Genomic DNA, 22015 nt, shown 5'->3' on the forward strand with positions numbered 1-22015 from the left:
AGCAAATATTTGTATTTTTCCTGCTCAAAATGCATTCAATTCGCCATCGCACAGGCAATTAGTCTTCTGCATTTATGACACACATACGATGCGAGACGGTTTTCCGCTTATTTTCCCCCATTTCCCGACACTCGCTAATTCCCATTTCGCACAAGCGAAAAGAAGAGTGAAAAGAGACATGCATATCCGTTGCCGCGATTATATATAGTACATAGTGCTTCGATTCAGATGTATGTCGGCACGATCAGAAGGCTAGACACAGCAGATGACGGATCATGTCCAAAAGGTGGGGGCGTGGGACTGACAGGAGGAAATAATTAGGGGCAACACGTTGATCAATTGAAAAAGGGGTAGGGGCATATGTGGGGCACACATATGTGGGAGAAGATCTCAAAATTGGATTCCTTAAATACCTTATTACATGACAAGACATCTTCGAAAATTGGGTCTATTTAAATTTAAATTAAACCGCAAATCGAAATCGCGGACATGTATTTCGAACTAATGGTCTTAATAACGTATTTATATTCAATTGGTTTAAAGTTCAATTTTATAATTGTCTTTCAATATAAAGTAGATAATATTTTAGTATTGACTAAAGTATACCATATTTCCAGAAATCAAGTTCAAAGGAACTTTTGTTGTTCTGTTGTACAACTCAGATGAAGATTATAAAATTCAATGACTTAAAAATGTGATAGGAATAAAATGCGTTTACAGATAAGCTTTAGAAACATAATTGCTGAACGTACTTAAAATGTATCAAAATGTTTGCAATGAAAGAGATTGCTGGCATCTTGTCTAATCACTGTCTTAGTAATCATGAAATTGAAAATACTTTAAGGTGAAATTACTCGTCAAATTAATGTACTTTTTGATTAATAACATCTTATTGATTAAAGGAAGTTCAGATAACTTCAGTTATTATTATCTTCCCAGAGAATAAATCCCCCCATCGATTATCAAATTTCGTGCTGTGCAGCAAACATTCTGTTTGCCAAAGACGGAAAATGGGATATGCAAACAAGAAGCGACAACTCGGATGCCCCATGCTCGAATGTACATATGTATGTATATTATAGCGCCGCAGTAGATTCTTTCCTTCTACATTTCGATTGGGTGGGATGGGATGTGGGGTGTTTTGTGGGTTTCCGCAGGAGGGATGGGAGGGGTCTGGGTGGTGGGGGGATCGACGAACATTGCAAAAGGGGAGCAGAGCAGAGCAGAGCAGAGCAAAACAGAGCTTTCGCACACTGCGAACTGCTTATATGGCACTGCCTTGCGTGAGTGTGAGTGTATGTTTATATGCGCCGTGTGTGCGTTTGTTTGCCTGTGTGTATGTACGGGCGGGTGCAGCGAACTAATTCAAGGCTGCATACCACACACGCTACGGCAAAAATAAAGCTATCAATGTGTTTGTCGCTCTCTCTCTCTGCTTTCGGCCTCTCTCTATCTCTATCTCGGTGTCTATCTCTCGTTGCCCTCTCCCTCTCTTTGCGAACTGCATTTGTGGTTGTGTGCAAGACAAGTTCAGCGCTAAACATTCAAAGTCGTTGTGAGAGGGGGATGAGCGGGGGGTTGGCGAGGGGGTGGTGGTGCGGATTGGGGGATCGCACCGCAGTCTGCGACTGAGAATTTTGTAAGGTTGTATCATCATCATCATCGGTTGCCGTTGCCGTTGCCGCTGCTGCTCTGCTCTTGCCTTTTGTTTTCATTTCTGCCTTTTAACAAGATGCGACTGGCGGCACACGCTCTAATGCAATCAAAAGGCCCAGCGCAAACTGGAACTAGAGCCGAGTTTAGTTCAGGGCCGGTTTTAAAAGCCACAAAGATAGGGCGACCAATATCCAATACCGATTTTCAAATCTTAAGCTAATATTGTAACAAATACAATATAATAGTTAGATGAACCCTTGTCAGCTGTATTTTTCGGACACAGTTTGCCAAAAAATTTAAGGTAATATATATATATATTTTAACATTTTAAATTTTAGTTTTCATTTGAACTTCAAAGATCCGTAATAAAGTATACAGTAAAGTATACAATAAATTAAAGAAGTTACAAAATCATATTTCAAACTTTACTACCAATCATCCGATTGAAAAATATTGAAACAAATAATACTTCAACAAAAGTTTTGAAGCAAAAAACACTCATTTAGAACTGATTTGGTTTAAACATTTTTAAGGAATTACTATATTTTAGATTAAGCAACAATTGAACCTATTTAAATACAGCACCAACCCAAATTCGGTGTATTTTTTTCTGTCACTGTTATTGAACATAAAACAGAGAGAAAATGCAAACATATGTATCTAGATTTTCCCCCGTCTTTATCCTATTGCATTATTGTTTCTCACTCTCTGCTGGTCGATTTTCCGAAGCGGTTGCTGTTGTTTTTGTTGCTGATGAGGTGAAGGTGAAAATTTTGTGCAAAACAGCTTGCCGACCCCCTTTTTTCTATGGGTCCCAGAAACGCAAATACAAACAATAGGGATGCCCGAACGGGTTGCATGATTTTGTTGCTGTGTTAATGGGTTACAGTGCAATTAGGACAGCGGAGGGGAGACAATGGGACAGTAGTTGTGTGTGTAATATATATTGAATCTGATTAATATGTAATGAGAGCGCTGATGTATGCAAATCAGGAGAAGGAAGTCCTGTTGTGTATGCATTGCACATTGCAAAGCAAAAAGAGGGTTGTATTTTTTTATAATAAACTGATAAAGCGGTAACCCAATATCCAATTATTTTGGCTAAATTAAATTTCTATAAATACCGAAAACATTTAATGTATAATATGTTAGAGCACAAAAGAAAATATAAGGAAAATAGTATAATACGTTTAATTGGTACTAAACGTCTTTTCCCTATTATTTTCAGCCATTTTGTTACTCTTTTAAATTGCAAAAAATGAAATTAACAATCACAAGAGGTAAAGTTCAAGTTCCTTAAATTTTCCAACCTAATTCTGAGTGTAATTATCTCGAAACACAATATATCAGCCCGTCCCCAAAACTAATTAAGCGTTTCCATCTGTGAGCTCAAAAAGTGCCACTGGACCATTAATCAATCTGCAACTTGACAAAATGGCGCTCAAAATGACTTCATTGGCAGTACAAAAGACACGGAGCCATAATGCTGCTTATATAACGAGGCTAAGGCGAGGCTCCTGCCAAAAAACGAGAACACGGCAGCAACAACGACATTAGCAGCAGCAACAGCAGCAGCAACAACTAAACGATATCCGTTAAAACTTGAACTCGGCGGTCAACCTGCAATGCGTACAGCAGCAGCAACAACAGGCGAACGAATTTAGATAAGTCGCAAAACAAATGTATAAAAATAAATAAAACAAAAAAGTGAGAGAACACAACAGCAACAGTAACAAGAAAGGAAGTTAACTTTGACAAGTCGAAGTTTAAATACACTTGTGGTTATGACCCTATTTAATCAGATATTCTTTCTTTAAAGCAGTTGTAGCTTAAAATACACCGCTGATTTAAAATAAAAACGTCAAGATAATTCCTTAAACAACTGCCTTAAAAAATTGATTTTATACAAATGCTTAAATGCTTAAGCCATTATATAACATAATCAAAAGCAAGTTTTTGCTCTTGATTTATTGTTGCAAAAACTTAAGAACATATCTAAGGTATCGATCATAGAATCATGTTAAATATATAATTTCTTTGGTCCTTGCGTTACAAACTTTTGGCCAAAATTAGAATACCCTCTGCAGAGGTATAAAAATGAGAAAACCCAAAAGCAACAGTAACAACAAATGCCAAAGCAATCAACAAAATTGCAAAGTGCATTTTGCAGTGGCAACGTTTGGCACTCAGATTTTGGGGCGGAGAAGGGGATTGTTTCGGGGGGTTTTTGGGGGGCCTTTTGGGGGTGTGCAGTGGCAAGTGGCAAGTGGGGGGTTGTCGCTGGTGACAGTGACGTGCTCGGCCCGGTTCGGTTCGGTTCAGTTCGTTTGCTGGCTGGCAATGGACAAATGAACGCCCCTGACATCGTTAGTTGTTGTTGTTGCTGTTGTTGCCCGTGTTGTGTTGCTGCTGCAATTGTTCGTCGTTGTTGTCGTTGTTGTTGTCGTTGTCGTTGTCGTTGTAATTGTTGTTAGACGCTTAGCTGGCCGGGGCACGCAGAAATCCTGATTTGGTTATAACAACGCACATTTTAAAAAGCGAAAAAAAAATAGAAACGGCAACAACAGCATGATTTGAAATTCAAATTGGCAATCCAAATCTAAAGCCGAAAGGCAGCCAAGAAATGCGTGCACTGAGCTATAGCCATGAGCAGTGGCTAAAATGATACATACTCGCACTCGTAGAACAGAAAATGTCAGTCGGAGTAATCAAATAAATAATCCGGCTAAGTGCTGCCAGGGATGGCGACGAGCGACTTTAACAGAAAGTGAAACCAAAACTACAGTTGCAACGGCAACTGCAACAGAAAGTGAAACGTGTGATTTTGGCTGGGAAATTGCATAGCGAGTGAAATGTACGTTTCATTTGGATGTCAAATTATTCAGTTTTATGAAATTCACATTCAAATTTAATCAAAATTAATGAATAACAAAAAAAATTGGAATCAAACAACAGAATATAATAACAATACAATATTGGCAAACTTATTTTTTAAGAGAAAAAATATAGTATAATATAGGAGTACTTGAAATTTAATAATTTAAAAAGTCATAATCTTTTAAATTCAATTGTACCAGATTAAGAACAATGAATACCTAATGCAAATCGTTATAAACTATCCTGACATCAAAACTAACAATTATTCTCTAATTGTGGTTAACAATATAACACAAATAGACATGCAAACCGAACACTTGTAAGTGAATTGCTGAAATTATCACCAATCAAATGTACCAAGTATTGGTGGCTACCAATCATTCTGTCAATTGAATAGATCCCAGCCAGCGATTTTCCCATAACACCCAGCCCTCGAGTGAGCGGACTAACGCAGAACTAACGCACTTTTCAAAACGAAAAAAAAACGAAAAAAAAAACTAAAAAAGCGAGAAACTGCGGCTTGGTCGTGTGGAACCCCTTGACATTAATACCGAGTCGCAAAGTCTGACTCGAAGAGAGGCCCAAAAGATGGCTGCAGGGGCTGAGATGGGGACAAGAGGGAATGTTCGGCGGTAAGGGGCTGATGTTGGCCGCCGCAAAAGAACCTTGGACTGACGCTGAACTCGCTGCAAAGTGAACAATCTTAGCCGTCTACGACGCGTCGGTAGCGTTGACGACCGCTCGCAATGTCAACGGCTCGAGCTCGAGCAGCATTTCAATGACTGCCACTGCCTGGGTTGCGGATCCGAGTTCCAATCCGACTCAACATCCCAATCCGAGTCGGCGGCGTATCCTTGAAATCGAGAGTTCAATGCTTGGACCGTGCGGCGTTTGAACCCAGCCGAAGCACCCACAAAAAAGAAATGGCAGCGGCAGGATGTTCTCGTCCTTCCTTTCCTCCAAATAAATTTAAAGGCACTCGAAGAAAAATGATGTCCTTCTTACTGTTATTAAAGTCCCAAACCCAGATTTGGATTATAAGAAATTGGTTAGTTATCAAAATCAATACTATTATGCATTAATCTTACACAATTTAATTTATTATTTTATTAAAAAAATCATTTTTGAGGCGAATTTCTATTTTATTTGCATTTTACTACGAGTGTACCCTACCTAAAAATTAAAGCTGCCACTGAAATTACTTTTGATTTTAAAATCCTTTACGATAAATGCATAAGTATGCAATACAAAATGTTATTTCAACCCCAAAAGCACGCAATACAATTTTGTAGAATGGAAATCCTTCCGTAACAGAAATGTTGAATAATTGCAATACATTTTGAAATTATTTAAGTTTTAACATTTAGCATTCAATAAAGTCCGTTTCAGAATAAATACTATTGGCACCCCTCTGATTAAAGTTTTTCTCTCCGTGCACTGGAAAAGTGGGTGGCCATAGGGCGCCGGACCCAAATGATTGCGGCTCGTTTACAGCCTGAACTTCAACGAAATTGTTCAAGTTCAAGGTTGCCGGAAAGCCTGATTCGAACCCCAAAACCCCAAAAACCCACACCCAAACAGTCGGCTCTTTGTCTGCCGCACGCACACACCCACTCCCACACACACACTCTCTCACGCACACGCACAGCAAAATGGCCGACCAACGGAAGGGAGTGCGGGCAGCCATTTTGTCTGCGGCCCGAAACACCAACACAAGCGCAGTTTTAGGCAGACGGCAGCCTAAATACATGCAATACATACATTCAATGTACAGCGAACATTTCCTACAAACGACCAACCCACCGCCCACACAAACACAGACGAAGCGAGGCAAATATCCTTTTGACCTTGAGCGCACAATTTCCACACGCAAAATTTATTGACCCGACTGTCTGACTTGGCTTCGCCCCATTCGGAAACTTTTGAAGGCAAAAACGAGCAGCGAAAAAAGGAGCAAGGCCCGGCTCCTCGCTGCGTTCTGTCTGGGGTTTCTTTTTTTTTTTGGTTTTTTGCTTGTGCTGTTTTCCTTTTTCGCCAAGAAAAGGAAGTAGGTGCCCGCAGAAAAGGACTGTGGGTGGTTGCGGTGTCTGTGTTTGAGTGGGTGGCATTCAGACGCTTCCCAGAACCGGGGGCTCCGTCTGCCTTTCGTGTCAATAGACGGTTATTTGTCTGCCTCCTATAAACCAAACCCCTACGAAATCCCTACCCCAGCGGGCGGCATCCCTCCCATAAAATGTATATTTTTTTAGGCAGCGCGACGAGACAACAACCCGAGCTTCGAGCGTCGACATTTATATTTCAGTCTGCGACTTTGGGTGGTTGAGTGGCTCGGTGGCTCGGTCGTTAGGTGGTTGACTGTCTTGGGGGGCGTTGGGCGGTGACTTGTGGGGAGGACATCCTGTCGGGATTTAATAAACAAGTTACTGGCCTTTTATATTTATTTCTGGCAGTTGTTGGGCTGACAGTTTCGCGCCGATTTGGAGAGGGGTCTTAATACAAATTATTCCTCGGCCAGATGGGAAATTCAATTAGTTAAAATATATATTTTTTTGATTATTACCGAGTTTCAAAAGGTTTCCAGAAATCAGTATATTTATAAAACTTAAACCATTAACTTTTTAAAACGAAAATGTCAATGCAAAATATGACTGGAGAAAAATTGTGAAGCTAAATACTATACGAAATTATCAATCTGTAAAGTTGTATCTTATAAAAAGCATTTTACTTGTTGCAACATTCGTAATAGTTCATTTTTCCTAACTAACTGTCTAATCCGCCGGCTTTAGATTTTTTATTTTAATAATACTATGAAATCTTACCATAAAGTCTTTGTTTTCAAAACTCACGCTCAAAAAATTGTAATCGAAAGTTTTAAAAGCTTTTAAGCCAGCGCTCAATACTCTTAAAACGGTGTAAGCATTTAAAACTTACAGTTTTAAGTTTTAAGCTTAAAGCTTTTCTTTATGCTTCTGAAACTGTAAGTACCATTAAAATTTGAAACGGAGAAAATTCAGATATTTAGATTATTCAGCTCAAATTAGCCGGGTTTCCAACCTTTGTTGTCGTTTACAAGTAGATAAATGTATGTAACTTGTCAAATTTAAGTAAAATAACAGATGCTTTAAAGCCGCTCTAGATGGCGCCACTAAGCAAGACACAAGTAAGTAAAAAATTAATGTACACACTAAGTAGACATTTACTGGCAGGATGGCATCACTGCAAATCAATTGAAAAAACTGGCAGCTTGTACTATGGCGCCAAATTTAAATAAAACGAAACGAGCAAATTGGTTTTGAGTAAAAAAAAACACAAATTATCATTCCATAAGGAAAAAAGGAAAACGAATTTTAGGTTCAAAAAAATAAAGTTACAAATTGAATATCTTGTTGAACTGATTAACCTTTTTTTGTGAATTCTTCGCTTATAATTTAAGAATAATTCTGATCTCAGTTTACTAACCCTTCCAAAGTTTTTGTTGTTCTAAAATATAATAAAAAATTCAACTCACCGCTGAGTTTGTCCAGTCGCTTCTCGATGTTCAGGCACTTGGACATGAGCTTCTCGACGAGCAGCGGATTGGCGGCGGCGCTGGTAACAAATCGCGGCTCCTCCGCCAGCGGCTGTCCGCCCATTAGGGCGTACTCCAGCTTGGTGGCACAGTCGCCGGCTACTCCGCCGCCGGAACCAGCTCCTCCTCCTCCTCCGTTTCCGCCACCGCCATTGTTGTTGATCAGATCGCCACAGAGAGCAGCAGCTGCAGCGGCAATGGCCGCCGAGGCCGGCGAATTGGACGAGCCAAAGGCCAGGAGCGCCTGCTGACCACCGGCATCGCCGGAATCGGCCAGACTGGCGGCCACCGAATCGACCAATCCCTGGGCACTCAGCTGGGCATTCTCTTTGGCTAACAGATCATCGTTGGCCACCACGGCGGCGGCCACGCTGGCAAAGTCATCATCCGTGATGACATTATTGTTGTTCTCCTCCTGGGAAACATTCGAAGGCAGCGGGAGGAGCGGGAGTTGTTACAGCGGAGAGGGAAAGAGACGAGTAGAAAAACAGAAAGGGAAGACAAAACAATGATGAAAAATCCATATGTAATTGATAGTTTTAAATAGCATGATTTTTATGGGCATAGATGTATTATGGGCAGTTGGTAAACTTCTCTGTTCTGTTCTTGGCGGATGTACATTTTCGACTTTCACCTCGACGGTGGCCAAATCGGACAGCAGGCTCTCGATCTCGAAGTTGCTCTCGGAGAAGCTGCGGAACAGCTCGTCGGAGGAGTCGCCGCCGCAAAGCGGTTCCACCACCACGTTCACGTTGCGCGCCGCCGCTCCATTCAGTTCGTTGCCGGCGGAACCCACGGATGCCACGCCCCCAACTCCGCCACCGACTGTCTGCTGCGGATTGTTCGGATTGCCAGCTGATTGGATCGAGGGGTTCAAGTTTTCCGTTCCAGTAACCGTAGAATCATCCTGCAAACAAAAAGTACCAGTAAATAAAGGAAATAGTTAAGATTTTAATTTTTTTTGTTTAGAATTTCATACAATATTTTGTCTTTAATTGCATATTACTGTTATAAGGGAAAAAGGTAAACTACAAAATGGTATATCAAAAGTTTAAGAATACTCACGGCTATGCATGTTGCCAAGTCTAGACCACCAACAAGACGACCATCGTTATCCGGACACCAGAGCAGTGCATCGTCGATAAAGGGCATCGCTGATAGGGCAAAGCCTGCACTGCAAATACTGTTAACTGCCAGCGTGTAGCCGTTTCCTGAATACCCCTGCCAGTCGCGAAAGTTCTGATCAATCTTGATGCCACCCAGTTCCAGGGTTCTCCTCGCGTCTCAAACCAGGAAAGTGTTAACTAGTTTCGCTGCGGAAACTCCTCTCTTCCAATTCGATATTTGTATACCTATCACACTTGGTATAAAATTTGGATTTTCCTTCGATTCACAATGTATTTCATAAGATTTGCGTGGAAATTTTGTTGTAGGCACTTTGTGTGAGACGGTTTTGGTTTGGTTGTTTTTCTTTTTAAATTTGTATAAATTTTACTTTGCTTTTTTAGTCTTGTTTGCTTCTGGACGTTAGATCGCACAAAAAGTAAAGACAAAAGTTTCCTTGTCGACGAGGAAAAGTTTTATGTTTTTAACACTCTTAACAATTGTATAGATTTAAAAATCCTTTTCCGTTGTATATATGTATAGTTTTAAGTTTAATATTATTTTGGCTTTGTTTTGGAGTCTGCAAAAGAAGAAAGTAGTTTATTTAATTATTAAAGTGTCATTAGAATGTTATAAATAATATGGCAGATGTTTATTATGAATTTATTGTTAAGGTACAAAATTTAAATCAAAAATCAAAAAATTATAAATATTCCTAATTAATTTAAGATGCTTCTCTGTTTATCAAAATAAACAAACATGTATCCTTATTTTTTTATTCAATGAACGTTCTAAATTAGTTTTTTTTCTGATATATTTTTATAAATTTTTTGATTATGTTTCTGTTAATAAAATATTTCCTAGTGTTTTCCAAAACTGCTTCATCATTTATCCATTATCTTTATCTAACACCAAAGCGTTTTAATTGCATTGGCAAGGTATTTTCTTGGGGAAATTCCAGACCATCTAAATTTGCATCCCAACAATGCCGCATCATTGGGCATCCATTAAAATATTTACATTTTATACATAGCCAATCCGCAGACCATATATATAGGGGTTTTCGCCAGAGCAAAAGGCAAGAAGAGGATGAAAATATAGAAAGTCGTCTCGTTGCATTGTTTCAATTTTTGCCTTGTGGCTTCCGGTTATAACTAATTTTCCTCTGAATCAAAGTTTTTCTCCCCGCTTGTCCTCGCCTTCGCCTTAATATATTTCTTTTTTTTTGTTTGTGTTTAAAGTTCAATAACATTAGAAATGGCGAATTACAACATAAAAGCAAGAGCGGAAAGAAAACTCTGCGATCGGGGCAAGCTGCATCCACAGAGGGAGAAAGACGTGCAGCGCAAATTTTGTGGCAAACTAAAACTGAAAACTGCAAGCAAAAAAAAAAAAACAAACAAAATAACGAAAAACACAAAAACAAAAAAAAAAGAAAGACAAAAACGAAAATAGAAGCAAAGCTGGAAAAATGCTTTTTACATAACATGTTACTGAACTGCAGGCACACCGCACTGCGGCAACACCAACAAAATGCAACGGCAGCGGCAACAAGTTTTGCACTCGCCAAATTCATTACAAGTGAAAGTCCAAAAACAACAGCAACATCAGCATTTGCAACAGCAACAACAGCAACAACAACAATAACAACTTGCATTCACAGCGCAAAAAGTTCGTTAACATTGAACTACGAAGCAAACGAGGCGGAATACGAAGAGAAAAATGCGCATAGAAAAAATAAAACTGCAGCAAACTTGAAAGCATTCGCTGCAACAGCAACAACAGCAGCTTTAAGTACCAGCGTTAGCTGAAAAATATTATAAAATAGGAGATTGCTTCAAAAACAACAGCAGCAATTACATATATAGTAGCAAAAATGAAGCAATAGATGCATAACCCTGTTTCAATAACAATATATTAGGAATCATATTAGCTTAAAAAGCTAGCAAAGTATTAAAAATGTAACCAGATTTTGTAGTATATCTCTTATTAGAAACATATAGCCTTAATTTGTTTGTATTATCTTTGATATATACTATTCCTTATGATAAAAACTATATTAATTAAGAACTTGATGTTTCACGATTTTATTATTGTTTGCAATAAAATAAGTAAGAATACTAAAGGTCCCAGCTTACAATTATTTTTTAATACTAGTCAAATAAATGTTATCTAGCGTTACAAACGACGGTGAGAAAAACTTCGATAGTGGAATCCTTAACTGTTGATGTACAAAAACATCTCAGTTTCTTCCAAAAATAAGAATAATAATAGTAACAATATAAACAAAAATAGAGAATCTCCGAAAAGAAAAAACTTCAATCGAGGCATGCATAGTGGCATTATAAAAACTGCAGTAGAATTAGTTACATGACATCTTAAAAAAGAAACTACAGCATCAATATAAACAAGAAATGCAGCAGCAAGCTTAGTATGATAAATAAGAAGAAAGCATTGAACATCATTTGAGGAACAATATATCTCGCCATATCAGCATTAGAAGTCAAAAGAACCAAAAGAAATGCCACTTTAAGAGCGGCACACGAGCAGCATCAGTTGCTGGCTTTGCAGCAGCAGCAGCGGCAATAAAAGCAATAGAAACAGCAGCAACTTCTATTGCCGCAGTGCAACAGCAACAGCAGCAACATGCAGCACAGACATTACAACATTGCGCTGCCTGGCACCCGCGTCATCATCATTTCTCCTTTTCTCTCTATCGCTACTTTTCTTTTGGCCGCTTCGGGTTTTCCACAGCTTTGCTGTTGCTATTATGATGCGCATGCGCGGCGGAAAACTCGTTTTTCATTATTCAATACAAGCAATTGGAGCCGCTGCAGCTATTTCACTTTCCAGCCAAACTGCAAGTTCAGGCGAAAAAAGCGAAAGAAAACTTGAAAGAGCTGAAAAACACAATCAGAAAAATAAAGAAAAAAATCAGAAAAAAAAGGAAAAACGAGAAGCACGAAAGGAAAAGCCAATGGAAAACCTCCAGCTACAGCTTCAGCTTCAGCTGGCGCCAAGTTTACCATTTGCCCGTTTACTGTTTGCCGTTCCCCGCTGGCTAAACTATAATTAGACATTTGGCCCGAGCTGCTCAACATTTATGCAAAATATTGGTTCGGTTGGGCTGTGTTGCCCCCCTTTTTGCTTAGCGAATAATAACAGGGCCACAGTGCGTATACGCAATCTCTGATTAGCGCGGCAATCGGCAGGCCAGATTGCATAGAAAAGCGCTGGCATGTGTACTTAGGCGAGAATCTACACTATGCAGACCGCACTCAGTCACTTCCTGGTTTCCCCCTGCGAGTGGCTGGCAATGAGAATTCCCGATTTGGGTGCGCCCGCTGAACACTGACCGCCGACCGCTGATCGCCGATTGACCAGTGAGCGGTACCCAGTATGAGTACTCATAAGTACTCCCCGTCATTGGCTGATCGAGTGCTCTCCACAACGGCGTTCTTTTCGCGAAAGTTGAAAGCTTTCCAGTTTTCCCTGGGAGTGGTGACCTTAAGCCAGCTGAGTAGGCACACTGCTGTATTGCCATTTAGCTTTGAAAGTCAAAATATACATTTTAAATTAAACTTAACCATTATAAGCTTAATGTGCATACGAATTTTAATCAAAATCGGGGATCAATTGTTTTAAATTTCCTTACAAGAAAATTTAATTATATTATCTAAATATTTAATTTTGTTAGGCCATGTCTTTAATTTGCAAGTGATGGATTAACAAATTTTAATTTCCTATAAAAAATTAAAACAAAAACCAAACAAAATAAATGTTTATGCTTTTACAAAAAAGTAGGGTTTCAAATTAATATATTAAGTTATATTTTCTGAATCCAATTCTTATTTACTCTTATTACTTAATTGCGCTTTAAACTAGTCTTAATTTGGTTTTATCGATATAAGCTATACATTATTAAAATCTAAAAAACCAAAATAGTTTAAAACATCTTGATATTACTCACCTTTCGCTTTTTTTTTGTTGTCGTTGTCCGTTGACGATCCTCGACGTTACTGAATGTTGTTAACTTATTTACTTGTTGTAAATGGTTTCGTTGGTGTAAATATATAAATTTTGATTGTTTTTGCTTTTTGCTGTTTTGTATGTATATTTTGTATATTGAACTAGGTAATAATTTGTATGTTAATATTATTATTATCCGTAAGGCAGTGTAAAGTTATCAAAAAGTTGTTGTTTGCTTATTTGGGTTGCTTCACTTGTTGCGCATTGACCGATGCGCCACTTAATGTTGTTGTATTTGCTTTGCCGCGCACTCGGGCGCATTTTATTTAGTTATGCTTTTAATATGTTTTTTTTTTTTTTTTTTGGATATTGGCTTTTGTGGAAGCCACACTTGTCACAGGTAAACGGAGGAAGCAGTCTCTAAATTAGCCGAAGCCGACGATTTTATCTTACAGCGAATGCGATAGATGTATAAAGTTTTACTGCCATTAGCATTATCGATGGCATTGACCAAATTTGCATCAGTTCCCAGTTTGCTGCTTTTGGCACGCATTTATGGTGTTTGAAGGTGCGCTGGGGCATTGGGGGGCGGGGCGGCTGCGGAGATCGCCCCCGAAGACAAGTGGATCCCGTGAAAGTGGAAGTGGCTCCCAGTGTCGCCCTATGTCGGCTTGCTGTGCGGCCTCTGCAAGTAGAACCGAAGAAGAAACCACACGGCAAGAAGCCAATCAATAAATATGAAATAAACACAAATTCGCTGCATAAGTTTGAATTGGTTAAAAAAAAAAACGCGCGAGACATTGACAAACCGGTTGACGACTGTCTGAGGCCAAGATAACTTAGTTGAGGGTGTTCCCATTAAGTTTTTTTTGGAGGGAAATCATAAATTCCAAGCTTGTTTTATTTACATTTGCTTATTTAAATTTGTCAGTCTGAACCAATGTCTATTAATTGTATTTAAAATGTTTGTTTTTAATTTCTTAATTTGCTAAAAAACTAATGTCAATAAGAATTCTGGCTTCAGCTAAAATGATGTTTTGTATATAGATACTTCAATAACCACTAAATAAAAACACAAAAATATATGTAAATTTCATTCAATTATTATCCAAAAATTAAAACGATTGAGATTTGCGGAAGACACCACTCAAAGAACCGCCCATTTCTGCATAGAATTCGATCAACATTTTAGAGATAAAAAAAACAAAAAAAAATCATATAATAAAGCTTTGGACGACTGCAAATTATGGAAGAGCTTTTGCTGTAGACTATAGTAAAGCTATGAAAAATGCGTTAGTTGCAGAGAACGGGAGATTGAGAGGGCGCTCTAGAGAGATAGAGACAGGTGGCAAGGAAGAGAAGCAGAGAAGTAGAGAAATAGAGAAACAGAGGAGTGCGCCGGCTTCTTTGACTTTGTCTATTTCTATTTACTGCGTAAATATGTGTGTTGTTGTTCTTGTTGTTGCGCTTAGCTTTTTGCATTTATTTTGTGCTGGTGTGTGTTTAGTTTCTAAAAGTTTGAGTGAGTGTGTGTGTGTGTGTGTGTGTGTGTTTGTGTGTTTATGGTGACCTTCTCACACTGTCATGGCTACGTATAAAATAATATAAAAATAAAAGCTTTTGGCTTTATAATTTGTATGCAGCTCTCAATGCGTGTCGACTTCTGCTTTTGTGTGTGTGCGTGAAGAACATAAGCGAGTCGTGCTTAAAAAGCAACAACAAAAACTATAGACAATAGCAACAACCACACGGCTTTTCATTGAACAAAATATTATTAACGTTCCGCTCAAGATCGCTGTTTTTGCCAGCTTTTTTATTGTCGTTGTCGCTGCGGATAGTTGAAAAACAGTCTCACAAAAGTTAGCCACATTTGTCGTATTTCTTTTTGTTTTGTGCAAGCTGACTGGTGATACTTCCGATTTAGCAAAAAAAAAAGCTAACGTTTTTCTCTGCTTTGGTGACAAGCTTCAAATTGAAAAACATAAATTAAGTTTAGCTTTGTGCCTAATAAGTTTATTTCTAGATAACAATTTCAAGGTCACTTTAAATATTTGCTCTTACTTTTAAAACGAAACAGTAAATAAAAAGTGTCTTTATTTTGTAAACCAATAGTTAATAGAAATTACCAAAAATTTTTAATTTATAATGAAACACTATTAACCATCTTATCTGCAAGTTTCACCTTTAAACAAATTTTTTTTTTTTAATTTTACTTTAAATTACTTTAAATTCTTTCCCATACTTTGACTTGAATGTTATTGAAATTCTCAAGGATTATAGAGTTTTTCGTTGATTAATACATTTTTGTCGTTAAATTATTAGACGCAATTTGAAAATATTTTAGAAACAAGTGGGCAAATTTTAACCTTAGTTTTTGTGCTTTACTGTTTTCATTTTCTGTTGTAACCACAAAAAGCTATTGTTTTTGCTGTTTTCTGTTGACCTTCTTTCCTGCTTCTTCTTCTTTTGCTGTTGTTTTTTTTCTGTTTTTGTTGCTATTCCGATTCAAGTTTAAGGTCGTCACTTTGGGGGTCTAGACGGTAGACGGTAGACGGCAGACGGCAGACCGTAGACAGTCGCTAATGCCGTACTAATGGCCAAGCTGTAGGGTGCTTGTTGTTGCTTTTAGAGGTAGCACCCCCCTGACCAAGGGCGTAACGAATGTTGTTGTAATCAAGTCTCCTTCTCTTTCGCTCTGAAGTATTTATGTACGTTTTTTTAAGCCAAAAATTCGGTTTAGTTGAACGGTCTACGTATGTGGAAAGAAAAACATTCAATTAGTTAATGCACCTCATTATGTGTGACTAATTTGCATTGGGTGAAACACTACACCTACTAAAAAGGGGAACAAAATTAATGAAATCGGTCAGGGCAACTTAAAAATAAATTCACTTAGGTTCAGATAAAAATATAAAAGTAGGTTAGGCAAAATGAGTTTGAAATTTATAAGAAATTTCAAGAAATTTTCCTTAAGACAAATTTATTATAATAACAAAAATATTAAATTAAAATACATCAATTAGTATTCAATCAGAAGGAATTTTCCATCAATAAATATTGCATGAAAACCCTTAGAATTACATATAATTCTCAAAAACCCCACCAAATTGCGTATACGACCAGGTGACCCACTGAAATATTTAATTTATAAAGGTTTGTTAATTAATTCAGCATTGTTTTCGGCCAATATATGCCCTTAAAAAACAATTACCAAATAATTATCATCATTGTGGTTATGAAGAAAAATTCAAAGGCATCTGGTGCACGCGGCGTATGCGTTATATTTTTGTTAACTGCTGCTGATGAGTTCTTTGTTACAGCAGAACTCAAAACATAAGGTTAACCATGGGAAACTAACGACCTTGGGTCATTATTATACAAGATATATATACCCGAATTCTTGACGGCTCACAAACAAGAAGAAACCAAATTTAACCAACAAAGAAGACACCAACAACACAAAATGAATTCTAATTAAATTAACAAAATAAGCATAAACAACAGCAGCAGAAAAAATGTTAAATGGAAATATTATTCTGCCACTGCCATAAAAAGTGCGATCAAGAAATAGCAGACACACGAGACACAGCCATTATGCATAATGGATAATGGAGATGGCGGCTGCGCCAGCGAAGGAAAAGTTGAGTCAGGTCCCAGAGAGCAGTCGTCTTATATATTTGTCCCACTCACTGATCCCATTGTTCTATTATGGCCTTTACAAAACTGTAAATGCAAGGGGAAAAGCCACAAAATATATTGTATGTATACAAAGAAAAATTATTCACTTCTAAAGAATTAAACTTTAAAACGGTCTAAATTTACAACATATACATTTTTATCAGATTGTAATAATCAGATTTAGTTTTTTCCAGGTTAAAAGAATTTTTGATTTCCCATTATTTTGTTGATGAAATACCCTTGAGTTCCGTAATGATATTTAAGTGAAGGAGAGCTTGTATTAATAATTGGATAATTACGTGTATAGATATCATAATATTTAGGGATACTATGAAATATTTTTTATTTCTATAAAGTTAACTTAATTGGGCATTTATCCAATGTCAGGTAACCAATTTAATTAACAGTTAAAAACTTATTTCAACGACTTATTTGAATCATTTATATTGTAATATTGGTCAAAAGGTTTGTGTATTTTTGCCAAATAATTATCCTTCGCCCCAATAAATGTATCGAAATTTTAAAGTAGAAGAACAAAAAGTAAAAACCAGAAGGAGAAACAAAAGCAAGGGGCAAATTAAATCTTACTACGAAAATTAATGTGTGTCTGTATGCCTTAACGTGCCCCAGCAAAGTGCATGTGTGTGCGAATGTGTTTGTGAATAAAATACGCAACCTTCAAAAAAAATCTAACAAAGCAAACTTGTTCAATAGTCATATGCGTATCAGGAAGTCAACATTTCAAGGATTGACTCATTGAAAAAGTCGAATGCGACGGCAACAAAAACAAGTTAGTCGCTGTTGTACGCACACAACTGCAAGCTCGAATACACTCGCTCACACACGCAAACACACAAACACTAAGTAGCATTAGACGAAAAAAAAGCGCGCCCGGCAAAATGCAATGCAAAAAGCAGCAACAACAATATATTTACAGTAAAGCACACACCACACATAGACACTGTGCAAATCTGTGAGATCACTTGCAATTGCATTTCCTCTCTTTTAATTTTTAAGCGAGCTTTTGCTCTTTGCCTGTTTAATCTCTTAGTTCGACACTTGCTCTTTCGTTTCGTTCTCTTTTAGGCATGCAATTCTCTTAGTGTTCACTCTGGTATCATTCAAATTGTTTAACGCAAAAGTGCAAATACCGCAAAAAAAATGCTTGTTTATGTTTTTTGTTGTTGTCGTTGACTCCAGCCGCAAATTTTACTTTTCATTGTGAGAAATTACTCACAAGAAACAAATTACAATTTGTGAGGTAATTTCTGGCTGCAAAAGGGCAGGGAACTTCAAATTGGCGGGCCAATAAAAAGTGAACTACTTTAATCCACAAGTGAATAAAGATTAGAAAAGTAAAATACATAAGTATATAGAGAAAAAGTGTAAAAACAATTATTTTATAATTAAAAAACAAATGTTCAAAGTAGTTTTGTTTTCTTAACATTTAATTTTAGTTTAACATATTTTTGTAGAGACTAATTTTGATTATTTTGTTTTAGTAAAAAATATGTTTGCAGATCATTAATAATGCAAGCCAAAACATTAAGTCTATTAAAAACTTTGAATCATAAATTTCGAATTTGTCTGTGGCTAATAACAAACAAAATTCTGTATAACAAACAAAATTATTTCTTAAATGATTAGGAGCATAAATTTTGGAACAGAACCGTTCCTCCAATTCCAACAGAAAATTCATTAACCAAAGCATAATTTAATAAATATTATAAAAATCGTATTGCTTAATTTTAAAATTAATATTTGTCGAGGGAATTATTTAATTTAGTTTCTTCAATTTAAACTTAAAAATTGTAGCAAATAACAATTTTGAAAATTTGAAATAGTTGAGGAATTTTTAAAGTCAGCCATTTAATTAGTTTTAAATTATTCCTCGAAAACAAATTTTTAACGTGCTTTGCATTCAGAAAAGTAATTTGTATTCTTTGAAAAGACATCATTGATATCAGTCAAACAAAAAAAATCTTGGGAATTTCCCCAAAACAATGCTGGTAGCCAAAAATTGTCCAGTATATTTATATGAGTGGTTCAAATCCTTCGGCCTTTAAGCCAACATCCCTGACCTCAGTAAAGCGTTCAAAAGCCCCAAAAACGTAGCGAAACCTTCACTCCCGGCCGGCAGGTTCATTGCTCAGATTCAAGGCACTAACCTGGCCAAAACGCCACTACTACACTTCTGTCAATAACGATTAACTCCTTCACGCAAAAACAAAAAACGAAACGAAAATATGGAAGAGCAAAACAAAAACCCAAAAAGCTTTTCAGGCTTCAGCTTCAGACTTCAATTGAAATTCGCGTCGTTGTCGATTCGCACTGGAAGGTCGTTGCATTAAAGAGTTTAATGACCAAGGAAACTTTTGCCGAAATATGAAACAAAAGCGGGGCCGCAGCAACAACAACTAGGTGCTGCTGCGTAAACTGCAGCGGGCAGCGAACGTCGACCGCGGCAGCGACGGCGGCAGCAGCGCCCACAACTTACTTACACTCCTTTCATGGCAACAACACTTGGGAAAAGGTCAACGAACAACATTGCCTCGTCGGTCAAAAGCAGAGTTCACACGAACAGAGCGAGACGGCGAGAGTGGGAGAGAGATAGGAAGGGAGAGAGTGAATGAGAGAGGGATAGATACAGATAAAAAAATCGAAAATCATAAAAGCTGTAAGAATTAATACAGTAACAGTTTCAGTTAAACAACAAAAAACTAAACCCGAATTCTTGAGCACAAAGTGAACCAGGTTTTTTAACCATTCATTTAAATATAATCACAATCCCCAGCCGAACAGAAAACCAGTTGCTTTTAATTTTATGGATAATAATATAAATTATACTATAACAAATTTAAAAAAAATGTATTTTAAAAGGTATTTACGAAAAAAAATCAAATTAAACCATCTGTAAAAAATTAAAGATGGAAAAACAAATCAAGAGTTAAATAGGAGTTTTCGAACCTTTCTGTTTAGGAAATACCCTTGATTTTTATTTTACTCATTATTGTTAGATCAACTCAGAAAGAGCAAAACATTTTTTCAGTGTATGGGGAGTAAGAGGGCAATACACGAGCGCTGGCTGATGAATTTTTGTTTTGCTTTTGCTTTCGCATCGAGTGGAGTGAAATGAGTGAGTGAGAGAGCTGAGTGAGATGGCGATCGGGAGTTGCTCCAAAAAAGCCCAGAGCCCCTCCCCTCGCCTAAAACATCATGATTCACCCCAATTAATAATTTATTAATTGTTAGTCACATTCGAGCTATTTTCACGCCAGCAAACGTAACAAGGCAGCGACGCCCACGCAAGCAGCGAAGCCGCGTCGCGACGTCACCGTTTGCATTCATATTCATTCACTTTTTCAGCCGAGAGATCAACGCACTTTGTGTTGATCCCACGAAACAATTTGCCGTTTAATGCACCCAAAAAAAAAAAAATTACACACAAATCAAGAGCAGCAGCAACAACAAGACGAAATCAAACTGCCACAAGAAATGCAGCGCAACGAAAATTATTTCGTTTTATTGAGTAACTTTTATGGGGAATTTCACTTTTGATTTTGAAGCACCAAAAAATTAATAAATTGGGAAATGCTTCTGGCTCAGCTATTAATTTGATTCAAATAAGCATGAGCTTAATTTATCATTACAGTTAAAGGGCAATGAATTTTCCATTTGTATCTGCTAAATTTAATAGATTGAAACCTGGACTTATTCTTGAAACATGAGATACAAATCTAAACATTAATCATTTTAATAGCAATTTTACATTGTTGTAGGTTTTTTACTTGGGAAAGTATGTCGGCAGTTATCACTTTTATCTGTAAACGTTTTTCCCATTTAACAAAACTTTATTTTTTATACCTGGCTTGGAACCCACCTAATACCAACTTTTTGAAATTCTTAACATTAAATCATATATTAAGCTTTAATTTTAATATTATTAAATCACCTAAGCTAACGACATTTTCGTTTTAGCCCTGAAACCCATTTTTGACTTTGATTTGTTCCTTTCTTTAATTACAAAGAATTACGATATTGTATGAACTTACAATAAGACTTTTGTTTCTGATCAATACTTACAATATAAAATTAAAAAGCTAAGAATTGCATTAAATGTTTAAAGGTGTAAGCAATTAACGCTTTTAGATCTTATATTTCGCCAATTTTTATGGGTAAAATTTTAACTGATTGTCATAAAATAAAAATAAATTTCAAAGCTTAACTAATACTACACAAGAGCTTCCAAATTAGCCGCCCATTTTTGTATGATGATCGATTCGATAAGTGAGTGAAACAAATTTAAGGCTGTGTAGTTCTTCTTGCATTTTGCTGCTGCAGCATAAACTGCCGGCGTCAGCAGAGCAGCGGCTCTGACTGCGCTGCGGCAGCGGTGCAGCGACTGCAGTCCAAGCAAGTTTTGTCACTGATAGCGAAAAACCAAATAAAAAACAAACAAAACAAATAAAAATAAGATACGAGCACAAATCCAACGAAAGTTGGACGCTAAGACATTGAATATATTTTGTGGCCGTTCCGTTGCCGTTGCCGAAAAAAGACCAAAATACAAATAATAAAACAAAAAATCTTAAGAAAAAATCGCAAAAATGCCTAACATGGAAAAATGCAATGCGCTTGCCTGTGGAGAAGATAAACCCGAATCCAAATCGCAGACCGAAAAAAATCGAAACCGCCAGAGTAAATGTGTCGGTCAAATTCCTTGGCCCGAGCGAGGATGCCAGCCTGGCCAAGATCGCCTTTGTAGGGTGCAAGTACTAAACTCGTTTGAAAGTTGCAACTGCCAATGGTAGGAGTTGGAGGAGGGGGTGGACCAAACTCCGAATGCAATAATGTCTTTCTTTTGAAAATTATGGATTACCTCGGGAGAATGAAGGCAGCGAAATTGCTGGCAAATTTGAAATGTTCAAAAAAGTTTGACCATTGAAGGTTAAAGTTCAGAAAGAGACGACGCGAATTTTACGAGGAGTAGTTTAGTTTTTAACAGACTTAAAAGTATGAATTCGAATGGGTAAACTAAGTAAGCGATTGAAAGTTGCTTACATGTTACCTTCATTTTTAATACTCCTTTTTTATACTTTTTCATATTTTTTTATAAAAACCTAGCATAAGAGTTTTTTGTTACATTAAATTTGATATTTTATG

At 37.2% G+C, this 22015-nt stretch overlaps 1 protein-coding gene across 1 annotated transcript in view; it reads right to left on the reverse strand.

Annotated features, from left to right (window-relative positions):
• LOC108135573 (ecdysone-induced protein 74EF) overlaps positions 1-13561 on the reverse strand; it is a 41422-nt gene extending 27861 nt beyond the window's left edge. The window contains exons 1-4 of the mRNA XM_017256343.2: positions 13176-13561; positions 9167-9785; positions 8721-9008; positions 8042-8516 (exon numbers count right to left, since the gene is read on the reverse strand). Of these exons, the coding sequence (XP_017111832.1) occupies positions 8042-8516; positions 8721-9008; positions 9167-9253 (850 nt within the window). The 5' untranslated portion in view covers positions 9254-9785; positions 13176-13561. The remainder of the gene's footprint in view (positions 1-8041; positions 8517-8720; positions 9009-9166; positions 9786-13175) is intronic.
• Between the last annotated feature and the right edge of the window lie 8454 nt (positions 13562-22015).

This window comes from Drosophila elegans, unplaced genomic scaffold, assembly GCF_018152505.1.
Source record: "Drosophila elegans isolate 14027-0461.03 unplaced genomic scaffold, ASM1815250v1 contig_208, whole genome shotgun sequence".
In the NCBI taxonomy this organism is placed as follows: domain Eukaryota; kingdom Metazoa; phylum Arthropoda; class Insecta; order Diptera; family Drosophilidae; genus Drosophila; species Drosophila elegans.